The sequence below is a fragment of the Triticum aestivum genome, chromosome 2A (genome assembly GCF_018294505.1).
Source record: "Triticum aestivum cultivar Chinese Spring chromosome 2A, IWGSC CS RefSeq v2.1, whole genome shotgun sequence".
In the NCBI taxonomy this organism is placed as follows: Eukaryota; Viridiplantae; Streptophyta; class Magnoliopsida; order Poales; family Poaceae; genus Triticum; species Triticum aestivum.
Genome location: NC_057797.1, coordinates 74,060,948 through 74,073,508, shown reverse-complemented (window position 1 = coordinate 74,073,508; position 12,561 = coordinate 74,060,948). Strand labels below are relative to the sequence as shown.

The 12,561-nt window shown below is 46.5% G+C and overlaps 1 protein-coding gene across 1 annotated transcript; it reads left to right on the top strand.

The window, feature by feature from the left end:
- The first annotated feature begins 9,033 nt into the window (after positions 1–9,033).
- LOC123184784 (F-box protein SKIP19) lies at positions 9,034–11,935 on the top strand. Its single transcript, XM_044596845.1, has 2 exons — positions 9,034–9,675; positions 11,004–11,935. The coding sequence occupies exons 1-2, from the start codon at positions 9,065–9,067 to the stop codon at positions 11,689–11,691; spliced, it is 1,299 nt and encodes a 432-aa protein (XP_044452780.1). The 5' UTR covers positions 9,034–9,064; the 3' UTR covers positions 11,692–11,935.
- The last annotated feature ends 626 nt before the right edge of the window (positions 11,936–12,561 follow it).

The following is a 12,561-nucleotide window of genomic DNA, read 5'->3' as shown; positions in this document are numbered from 1 at the left end:
TGTCTTATTTTCGACGTAAAAAGAGACCGTAAGAAAATATATAATCGCCGTAAAAAATATTTTATGTTATGTAAAATTACAAACATAAAAACATAGTCTAAAATACACATAAACTACAAATTTTCTTGTCTTATGACCTATATTTTTATTTTTTTATGTCAAATTTTACGTAGTGAATCAATAGGAATGTAACTATTTGAATTCTAAACGTAATTTAATTATGAAATGATCGTAAGATTACCTCGGGTGAAGAATAACTTATTCTGCACCCTGGATGATGAATAGTAACACTATATATATATATATATATATATATATATATATACTATCATGAAAATAAGAGCAAGAGCGGAAATCCAATTTGGCTCCCGGGATCACGTGTTCCTGCACGAAAAACAATTTTTGAATGCCAAAAAAATCACAACAGATATTTTTATGTATTTATAGTCACATCCAAATGCTACATGCAAATCTTTAGGCAAAAGGTTAAACATTTTGGCCTGTGCAAAAAAACAAATTTGAACACCAAATGTTACATCAAAATGTCATCTCAAATTTGTTTTTAATCACCGAAGAAACACTACTGCTCCGTTTCGCATGAAAATTGTCAAGCATGTTTTCGACACTAACGCGAACATTCACAAAAAATTTAGAATTTTTTAAAAACATATTACCACTTTTTTTCGGCACTGTTCATCTAGAAGCAAATGCTCCCGGGAGGCAAAACGCCCCTCCCAAGCAAGAGAGATTAATGTACCAGGGAATTAAACCGAGTGTTGATGGAGCTGGTTTATGTCACAACATTTTGCCCCAAATACAGATAGCTTCCTTAGTTAATCTCACCTGAAATCGAAGGAACACAAGCATACTGTGTTAAGCATCAAATTATAGGAAACTATAGGATTACCCCCCAAAAGAGAGAGAGAAGGAAATTATAGGATTATCCGGCAAAAAAGAGAAAAGGAAACTATAGGGTTATCCCGCAAAAAAGGAGAGAAGGAAACTATAGGGTTATCCCGCAAAAAAGGAGGGAAGGAAACTATAAGATTATCGGGCAAAAAAAGAGAGAAGGAAACTGTAGATTGTTTTTTTTTTGCAGGGTGAAAACTATAGATTGTTATGTCTGCGATGTTTGTTTCTGCATGCTACATAAGTCAAAAGAGCATATACTGAACGTCTTCGTATTAAACAGTTGTTGAGGCTTGAGGTTAACACGAAGATCAACTCGATATTGCCGAAGGTAATCTAGAGCAACTCCATACAATATAACAAAGCAATTCAAGTAAACATGCATGCATGTGCATATATATATCCTTGGGAAAAAAAATCCCGGTTCATTTTATTTAGCAGAAAAGTATTTAAACAACAATAAAAGGTTCAATAATGTACTAATATGACAAAATCACCATACTATGATAAGGAAAAAAAACCTTGCACCAACAGTAGCCAATGGAAGGAGCAGCAGCAGCATCCAAACTGTTTGAAGCCCCGAAGAATGGCGTGGACCTAGATGGAGGACCGACGACTTGCTAGTGAACCAGGTAGCCTGTTTCCTCCTTTGGCCTCAACGGCGGCACGGACGTACTCCATCTCCATGTGTCCCGGCGCCTCCCAGGCATAATAAAGAAGTTGCGGTGGCCGCGTAACCCGGCGGCGTCGATGGACACCATACTACGTCGAAGTCGTGCATCATCTCGGCGGTTCTCCGGTTGCTTGGGCCACGTCGGGGTGACAGGCAGCGTAGATGGCAAGTTGCTTTACGTTACGGCCGGATAGGATCGGATCGGATCGGAGCAGCGATTCCATGGCTAGCTCGCGAAAACGCGGGGGACCTGCAGACCAGGCCTAGCTTACGAAAACGAAATTCCCAGCTTGCATGCCTTCGTGCGTCCCGTCGGAGCCTCCTCAGTCGAGCCGATCGAGCTCGTCTCCTTTGCTCTCCGATCCGATCAGCGGCGACGGGATGGTCGACTCCCTTCCTCGCGCGGCATTAGTCACCTCTCCTCATGATCATGAACACGGGTGAGGGGAGCACGAAGCAAAGCCAGAAGCCACAGTTGTGCACGTCCTTCTTTTATCTTCCTTTCTCTCCTCCTCTCGTTCGTTCCTTACACCCCACGCCGGCGAGGGGATAACTCAACCGCCGTAGGCCTGCAACGGCCGGAGCGTCCGAGGCTCGTCCGGCTCTGCCTGTCGTCGCCGGCGGCACCTCACCCGCCCTCTGCTGCGGGCGGGCTCCGCCGGGGTCACGGACCCGGCCCCATGCTCGGGTAGGGTGCCGGCCTCGTCGCCGGAGTCACGCATCAGTAGTTGGGACGCCACCGACAGGGCAAGGGCGTGTGCGCTCTGCGGCGCCTACGCGCACCCAGAGCGTTCAACGGAATGCTCCTTGCGTTTCTGGTCGCCCTCTTCAACTAATGGGAAACGTTTCGGAACGGCGCGTCGGCCGAACGCTGGCCCAACGAGCGTATGCAGTGGCTCCGCGCGACTGCCTCCTTCCCGACGCGGCTCTGTCGCCTACCTCCAGCAGTATTTTGTTCACGCGCGCATCTCCTTCTCCCCCCCCCTGGGCGTGCTGTGACTGGGCCACTACGAGCTCCATCGCCGGCGGCCAGGCGCTTCCTGGCCGGGCGGCCGGAGACTTCCATGGCGGTGACCACGCGCTGCACCATGGCGACTGGGGCCTGGCGACGGTGACCACAGGTGGCCACGGGGTCTGAAAACATACTAGGAGAATGCTGGAACCGGCAAGGCGATGCCATGGCTGCCAGCCGTCATGGCCGGATCCACATACGTATACAAATATTTCAACCGTCACCTAGAACAGTTTCAACAACTGTTGAAAAAAGCTTCAACCATAGATACAAAAAAGCTTCAATGGCACTACACAACAAGAAAAAGCTATAACCGTAGTTAGATTTTGCTACTACTGGCAATTTTTTTTGCTACATCGATCAAGGCGGAGCTGCGACCTCGCGACGGCGGCAATGGCGATTTGATGCAACCATAATAGGTTTTTGTTACTGCTGCCGCAGGTTTTTGCTACTGCCGCTGCGACCTCGCGACGATGGTGACGACGTTTTTTGCTGCAACCGTAGTTGTGTTTTGCTACTACCGGTGAAGTTTTTTGCTACATCCGTTCAAACGGCGTTGATTAACTGGCGGCCGTCGTCGATGCAATCCCTTGCAGTCAGCATCAACAGCGAGGGCGGCGGTGGAGCTACAATCATCGCCGTCGAGAGCTGCAACCGCGGGTAGAGCTATTGCATGGGTCGAGGCGACGACGAGGACGGCCGGGATGGTGGGGACCGGCGACGAGGACGGCCGGCGAGGGCGGGGACCCGCGACAAGGAAGGCCGGCGAGGGGTGGGGCCCGACGACGAGGATGGCCACCGAAGGGGGCAGGAGGCGCGGCGTCGCGCTCCCCGAGCGAGAGATGTGGATCCAGCCTGACCACGCGAGGAAGAAGCTGCTGGGGCGTTGTTTCTTTTTTTACCAGATCCAAAGACTGTGCGGCTCACATCCAACGGCTGCGGCTCGACCGGCCGAAACTTTCGGTCGGCATGTCGGTACCCAGCAGTCGCCTTAACTAATTAGTACGTATTAGAACGGTCCTAAATATAAGTCCTTTAGACATTTTAAATAGACTATAACATACGGATGTATGTAGTAGTAATTTAGAATGTAGGTTCATTTATTTTGCTTCGTACGTAGTCACTTATTGAAATCTTTAAAAAGACGAGTATTTAGGAAGGGAGTATAGTCCATGCATGCATAAATAGACTACAACATACGGATATATGTAGACATAATTTAAAGTGTAGATTTATTTATTTTGTTTCGTATGTAGTCACTTGTTGAAATCTTTAAAAAGACGAGTATTTAGGAAGGGAATATAGTCTATGCATGCATCCTGGGCATCAAGAGAAGAGAGGAAGTGTCCATGCATTGCATGTGATGGAGTGGTACGTAACGACTAGGACTCTGGCTTAGGTTGTAACACGCCATTTCATTGCTCTTACTCATCAAACCTAAAACCCATTTAAAATCTTAACGAAACAAATGAGATATCCCACATAGATTTGAGAACACGCAAAGCGGACCAAAACTATGAATTTGAGGGTTTTATTCTATACTAAATTCCAGTTTTTTTCCAGTCTAGAGAATAACCCCAAATTTTTGAATTTCAAACGTTTTAGGCCCAATCGCACACAAAGATACTTACTCACGGGTCTTCTGCACTGAAATGATCCACCTCACTATCGAAAGACCTACCCGATGCGGTGTGGTAGACGTCCTCCTCCGGCCCCGCCGTTGCATGCCGATCTCGCCTGTACTTGGTTCTGTCTCTTGGGGTGGGGGCGCATTGCCCCCCCCCCTCCCCCCGCTCCGTCGTTGAACGGATCATCACCGTCTTCTTCGTCTCTCTCAAACTAAAGTCATGCTGACAAGGAAGGAGAGGCCGAGGGTGGATGGCCGACTTTGATGTTGGGAGTGCTACGACGGCATACCTAGTACACGACCAAGTGGAGCATTGCAGAGGCCCATGCTGAAGATTTAACGGGGTGATGGCCTCCACGACATTGTGATAATCTTGGGGTTTTGAGACGGGCCTTGATGCCGCCGATGACGAGAGGAGGATAAATGGTGAAGGCGAGATGGATTTTCTCGAGATGATGAAGGAGAGGATGGCAAGATCTGACCTTTTCTTTGCTGAGATGGTGGGGTTTTGGAATGGGCTTGATGCTACGTGGAGGAGGCGAGTGGAGCAAGATGAGATGTTGTGCAACCTAGCTCTGTTGTCTACTTTGCAAGATGGCAATATCACTCTCCCTCTTTCCTTCTCATGTGATCCCGCCAAGGACTCGAGCATAGTGCAAGAAAGTGAAAAACAAATGCTTTTAACAGCAAACAATACAATTTTATGTGTTCTTTTTTTGAGCAACGTGTTTAGTGAGTTGCTCACTTAACATCCCAATTCAGAACCGAGGATCTACATAAACCAGCTGATGTAGCGAAGGGTATCACTTGGAAAATTGCAATTCCATTCTCGTCGGTACGGAGATGCTGCATACATAATAGAGTAAACTTTTTTAATTATTTCATGCAATGCATACAAAAGAAATTGGCAATAGAGTTTAGGAAGGGATTTCTGTGTTTGATGACAATACAATATAAGGGTAGGTTCTCCAACTAATGACAAAATTGACAATATTTGTTCAAAACCTGCTAAAGGGCCAACCTTTGACCGCCAAAAGTATAAAAGAAGTAAGACAACATGGCACAAAAATTGACGTAGATAAATGCTTACTAGAGTTATCTTGTCCAATTGTTTTTCTTTGGATTTAGAACACCTCTCGGCTTCCGGTCGAACCAAAAAAAAAAGAAAAATTGGTAAGCATAAATATTTGGATGCAGGTGAAATAGGAATCAAATAACTACAGGGGAACAACTTAACAAAATTTGACAAAAGTGCTTGGTCTCGTCTCTGACCATGCACCAAAATCGGATTTGGCCGAGTCGTCTCTGACTCCACTTCAACCGTTCGGTCTCTTCTTTGACCATGGTGGGCTAGCCCACATGATGTGTTTGGTCGACTATGAGCGTCATACATGATTTGCCTCGCCACAGAACTAAAGTAATTAAGATAAAATGAGATGTGATTTTTTTTGCGAAAAAACTTTTGATCTATTCATCTTCAAGATACAACTTGTCCATAATATTTGCCCAGCCACAGAAATCTTCTGCCAGTGGATACGACAAAGACAAATATAGCATCCCTTCTTGTTCCATTGATCTCATACAACTACACGTGTGCATATATATGTTTTTATGAAAGAGATTATTCTGATTGCATTCGATACACAATAATATACATTGAACATGGAAGCTAAGTTACTTGATACAAGGTGGAAACGCTTACCTTTCTTCCTTGAGCGTAGGGCTAGAACTTCTCCAGTTAAGAAGACATTTAGCAATGCATTATCATGCTGCTCTAGTTTCCTTGAACAAATGCATGATCATGTTGCTCTACTTTCCTTGCACAAAATCATGCAAGTACAAAAATCTGACACAATTCACAATTGAAAAAACAATCTGAATACTGAATAGAAAATCTGGTAACTCCCCGAGGGGATGGAGCTTAGTAACTTCACTAAGGCTAAATCTGCAGTTCACGAGGTACTTTGCAGATCCACAAGCAATTCATTTCTAAACATATTTAAGAGAGGCCATGGTTTCGAACTCTAATCGCACAATTGCATGGATCACTTATTTGTGCTTCAAGATATTTAGCAACTTCTTTGGTCTGATAGGAGATATACAGAACTTACCAAGGGATGAGCGTGGTTGGGAACAAACACAATGGCTCGAGGTACTTGGCACCGACACTGCCGGGAACAAGTAGATCACCACTGGCAGAAATCCTTCGCTCTTGCAGCGCCCATGCCTACTCATGGAGGTCCTGTCTCTGGTAGATTCCAGGGGAAGATCAGAAGGAAGAGCCTCATGTTGGAAGTTGAGAACATGAGTCGGGCACCAAAGGGAATCAACCCCAATGGCCACAAAAGAAGTAACTTGCTGTAGAAAACAAACTTGAACGTGGCAGCAACCGCCGCTATCGTCTCCTTCTCCAATGGCCTGCACAACAGATCTAGAAGGAGAGATGTCGGGGCAAGCTCGAAGCCAAATACGATCTGACTGATACACAAGAGAATGGTTCCTCGCCCAACTCGACTCTGGCGGTCGTCAGGGAAGGGAAAGGAGGGGCTGACGACATGTGAGGCGGTTCTGGAAGGCTCGGTATCTTTCCGGAGAGAAGGAGCAAGAAGAACCGGAGACTGCTGGTGTTCTATTTTAGTGACAATCGAGGACAACCAAACCAATCTCAGCCATACATCCCAGATCGAACGGTGCAGATGCCACAAAGGCGCACACACACAATCATCACCAACTCCTTTTATAGGAGTAGAGAGGTGCACTATGTAAATAGGAACGTAAGGAATGTACTGTAGTAGATTTTGAGCAATAAGTAAACTAGAATAGACTAGAACTAATTAATAACACACTTAAAGGAAAAACAATATTTGGTTGGATGGTATGGAGGGTGGTTGTACCCCAGTCCATCAGGGATCAAACTTCCGGTTTGACATACGTGGTTTTTACTAAGACGGAATATTCTTTCAGTATGAGGTAGCATTCTCGTTGATAATGAGGCGTCTGTGGTAACTTAGTCCATCTACCCATGACTCAGTTTCTTAAAGGTGCTCTCGTAAGAACAAAAGATACATGCATGCGTTTATAAAGATGGGTGTATGTGCGTGCATTTCTTGAAATAGAAAAAAAAACACGGCTAGAGCAGTTTTAGGGAAACTCACACTTTAAGTGAAAGTTCTTAGACTATAGAAGTACTTCTTTTAAGATGTTCTTTTTTATAGATGTCTTAGACTATTAGAACGGTGTTTTTATTCCATAAAAGACGATGTTTAATTTATTTTTTAAGACACAACTATTTTTTGAGGGAAAACTTTTTCTTTGAGATATGAGTCAGGACTATTTTTTTTAGCAAACTCCAAAGCTTTTTATTCAACCGTGACAAGGTTTACAGGGACGGAATCAAGTCCATTGGGCTGACCTAACTAAACATAGCGGCCAGCCCCTAAGGATAACGCATGCTTCACAAGTTTGTGAGCCTCGGAGTTCGAGCTCCTAAGTTCATGAATAATATTATAAGTAATAAAAGTGTTCTTTCTATGTATGATTTCATGTATGATGGCACCATAGACCGTAGGATTCTTTTGATGTATGTCCTTGACGATCACCTTGCAGTCTGACGCCATGTCTATTCTTCTCTCATAAAGATCATCAGCCAGCTTCAAGGCCTCTCTGATAGACAAACATTAATTTCAGTGTAGCTGGATCCGAAATCTTTGGAAACACAAGTGTTGAAACACCTAGGAACATACCAGATTGGTCCCTGCATATCGCGGCTACCGTCCCATGAGTACCTCCACGTCCCACAGAAGAATCAACATTTATCTTTGCTAGACCCGCTGGCGGTGCTATCCACTGTGCTCGTCGGTTAGAGGAAACAACGGGTGTTTGTTATCTAAACGGTTCGGAGATCATTTAGATATGAGACATGACTATTAGAACGACGTGAAAAGTATGAGTAGCTTTTCTTTGAGAAACACATAACTTTATTGATACTCATAACAATTACAGGTACACTGATATAGACCTAAGATTCAAAAAAAATACAGAGTAACTCCTATCACTAAGAATTACAATGAAATCTCTTGTAAACACCTTCTTCGCAGTATCAATTTCTGCTTGAAGAAATACTTCAAAGACTTCAGTAAAGAGGCTGCAATTAGACTGGAGCAACGATGGTGTCACTCTTTCACCCGCACGAACATTATCAATAATGATTTTTGAAAGTGCCTAGAGTCGCCCATCTAAAAAGATGAGATGCCTTGATCGATGAACGTGCTTGGGCCGGGGATGATACCCTAGAAATGCATGCCATCGAATCACTATATCTTCGTCATGGTGTCGATGAAAGATTTCAACTCCACAAAGAATCAAATCAACAAAAAAATGTTGACACAACAACACAAACTCATTAGATCCGAATAACCGAACCCGCGAGGACATAAAGCTCTTTAACCTCATGGCACTGCCAAAAGAACGAGAGAAAGTTTATTCTCATAAAACTATGATGATCACTAGGCGTTGACGAAGAACATAAAGGTCTTGAAGATCCGGGGTCCCCCCACCTCTCAGCGCCAAGATGGACTCGAGGTGAGGGGACCAAAATTTTTCAGATGGCGGCGGCGACGGCGAAGTGAGAAACCCTCGCTATCAAGTAGTAGGAGTAAATTTTTTTAGGTGAAGCCAGTAGGAGTAGAATGGAAGGAGTACTATACTTGGTGGGCCTGGGCCTGGATCGACATGCGCGGTTACGCGGCCCTTCGACCGGGGAGAGACGAGACGAAGCAAGTGCAAAATCGTGGTCCATTTCCATTTCCACAGCCTAGTCTCGTGGCTCTTGACTCCCGTGGCGATGATGCCTTCCTCCTCCTCCTCCCGCCGCCGTCGTCGCCGCCGCGGCAACCGCAACAGGCCTCCTCCTCCTCCAGCGCCGATAACGGGGGCGGGGGACGTCACGCGTGACGAGGCGGAGCTTCCGCCGTCGGCCGTTGCCCACAGGCTGGAATGCATCCCATTCTCACGCGCCGCCCCACCAAAACCTAACCCTCCAGAGCCTCAACCCCAACCCCATGGCGCGACGCACCACTCCTCCTCCACCTCCTCCTCTCGCCGCCGTCGCGGACGACGCGGACGCAAGGGGACAGTACCAGCGCCAGCGCCTGCGGCGGAGGAGGCGAGGGACTGGGCGGGGCTCCTGCTGGACGTGCTCTGCGCCATCCTCCACAAGCTCGACCACGTCGAGATCCTGACCGGCGCGGGGCAGGTGTGCCGCTCCTGGCGCCGCGCCGCGCGCGACGTGCCCGCGCTCTGGCGCCGCATCGACATGCGCGGCCACGCGGACATCCCCGAGCTCTACCTCTGCGGGATGTCTCAGGTCGCCGTCCGCCGCAGCGCCGGGCAGTGCGAGGCGTTCTGGGGCGAGTACGCCGCCCATGACGATCTGATCCTCTTCCTCGGCGACCAGTGAGACTCTCTCCCCGCTAACTTTCGGGCTCTTAATTACTCGGCTCTGATTGATCGTTTGGCTGATGACCTCGTGCTTCATTTCGTCCTCGAATTAGGATTTCTTAAAGCTGGTTTGTTCAAAGTCAGGATCTTTTAACTGATGTATCATATGCGTGTCCTGCTTCCCTTCAAAATTGTGGATTCCGAAATTTTAGGATATTCTCTGCATTCGACATGGATATTGTCGATGCTTTCTAGGTATGATCCAGTTGGTTGGAGACATAGATCAGCTGGAGATTGATGAATACACAATAGTCTGAGAAATGGTGTCCAGTGCAGTTTCCTATTCATAATTCATTTGTCACATCACCCGCAAAAAATATATAATAATAATTCATTTGCCACATATATTCCTATGCCCCCGCTTGATGCTACATTTTGAGTCGATAAAAGTGCCCTTTATAGGAAATATGTATACATTCATATGCCTGATTCTATATATTGTTCCACTGAATGTTTCATACTATTTCTATAGCATGGGACAGTAGGAAACTAAGTGCACAAGTGGGAAAATGTCTGCTCAGTGTTGTAGCCTTTACGTTATGTTTTATTCATACTTTTGCGACAGTGAAGTGAATGCTGAATGTAACTCTGAAGTATATTAACTGCATCTAAGGCTGGTCCCATCATTAGAATATAGAAATGCTCTGCAACATGTTGATCATTGAGAATTCATCAAGTTGCTTTATTTTGCTGAATTCACTTTAGTTTAGTAACTCCCTCCGAAGACATTTCTTTACGGAGGGAGTACTAGTTAACTAACCCTTTGCAAAGTGCGCGCTCAAAATTAAGGTGTAACCGGCTTATGGACTGATGTGGCAATGGTGATAGGGTAGTTGACATATCAATTGTAACTGTTTAAGACAAGCAGAATGCTTCTTTGGATTAGCTAGTGTGAAATAGTGTGTAATTCTGAGATAGCTTTTCAACAGTTAGAAGCATTACCATGTGAAACGGTCAAAAAATTGGAGAAACTCTGAATTAATATTGGTGCTGCTAAATTATAATTGGACTCTGCAGCCAGACATAGTGACGGATTGATCCTCCTCATTTCAAATAAACAATCGTTGCACAAATTACGTGTCATGGAACCGTTGTAAATGTTGGACCGGTGATCGTGTCTGATTTATCTACCAAATTGCCTTAGTCAGTCACCCCTATTGCAGTCATCTATCTAGATTCTCTTTTGTGGGCCTGTGTTTACTTTTTTGTACAGCATGCTTCTACTTTTTCTTTTGAAAGGCCATATATGCTGGTAACCAAATATCCAAGTACTATGTTTGCAGGGCACCATCTCTGAAGAGTCTTCGCCTCATCTCTTGCCACCGTGTCTTGATTGAAGAATTGGTGGAGGCAATGAACAAGTTCCCTCTACTAGAGGAGCTCGAGCTCTCACTGTGTTCAAATATAGGTGGGAATCATATGTTTCAGGTCAGCAAAGCATGCCCGCAGCTAAGGCACTTCAGAAAGAGTGAGCTTCGGTTCTACAATCTCCAAGACGACAGTGATGGCGAAGACGCTGATAGCGAGTTCAGGTACAACAAGAACGATGGCGCCAAAGGAATCGCAACCATGCTCCAGCTACGCTCCCTGCAGCTCTTTGCCAACAACCTCACCAACGAAGGGCTGACAGCGATCCTCGACAACTGCGTGCACCTCGAGTCCCTCGACATCCGCCACTGCTTCAACATCGTCATGGACGATGCCCTGCGGGCGAAGTGCTCCAGGATCAAGACGCTGAGGCTTCCCCACGACTCGACAGATGACTACGACATTGAGGCTTTGAGCCCTATCTGGCCAGGTCTTGGTATCGGCGTTGGCTCCGACAGTGATGATGACTGCTGGTATGGTGGGCCTGACTACATTCTGGACTCGGATGAGTACGACGATTACTGCGATCCTGAGCGCTACCTTGATGGTGTCTACATCGGCAGGCGTGTTACTCTAATGGATCTGCTCGATTCGGGGTACTGAATGTTGGGGTCTCTCTCAACTTTTGCTGGAAGATTGAGTACCGAGCGCACTGCAGTCTATCTTCTGTTAGTTGCGTGCATCGACATCTAGTATGTGAACTGAGTCGTGACTGTTATAAGTTTTCTGTTTAGATCGTGTTCCAGAGTATGCAGACAGTGGGAACAAGATGCCGCCAACTACTGAGCTTGGTTCTGACACTTGGTTGTCATTTGTCAACGTTTTTGGTAATGCTGGCAAGAGTAAGGCAGTGTCGCACACTCGTGCGTACTCAAGAATGCTGGCAAGAGTAGCCATTGTTTTGCTGCTCCTCTGATGCCGTCGTCCATTGTGTTCTGCTTGCTAAGAGCATCTCCAGCCGTTGGCCCCTTAGGGGGCTCAAAAAATCACCGTCTGAAGGCGAACCGACGCTAAAAATCGGTCTGGGGGTGATCTGGTTCCCAGCCGTCACACCCAGGGTCACCCCAGTCGCCTTTTTAAAATAGTTTTAAAAAGAAATTCGGCAAACATTATAGAGATTCCAGCGTTTTACTTTTTTTTACATAGAAAACTTAAAATTTACTAAATAAAAAACTCGCTGATCACGGCGTAGTCGTCGCCGTCGCCTCAGTCGTCCTTCTCCTTCACGCCGCAGCTGGACCCCTGCTCGGGGTCACCCTGCCGGACAGGTTTGGCCGGTGACGGCGCGTCGTCGTCGCTGTCTTCAAGCATGACGACGCCCCCTTCGTCGCCCACGGTGGCGCGCGGTGATTTCTGCCAGGGCGCGGCGCTGGCGCTCCATCTCCAGCCGCGCCCAATCTTTCTGCGCCCACTTCATGGTCACCTCGTCGTCGAGCTCCGGTTATGTCTTCACGGCGGCGAGCCCTGACTCCG

Bases quoted from the DNA above. Each gene is read 5' to 3' on its own strand.
- LOC123184784 (XM_044596845.1), top strand. From the start codon at position 9,065: ATGATGCCTTCCTCCTCCTCCTCCCGCCGCCGTCGTCGCCGCCGCGGC. The intron at 9,676-11,003 runs GTGAGACTCTCT...CTATGTTTGCAG, and splicing joins ATCCTCTTCCTCGGCGACCA to GGCACCATCTCTGAAGAGTC.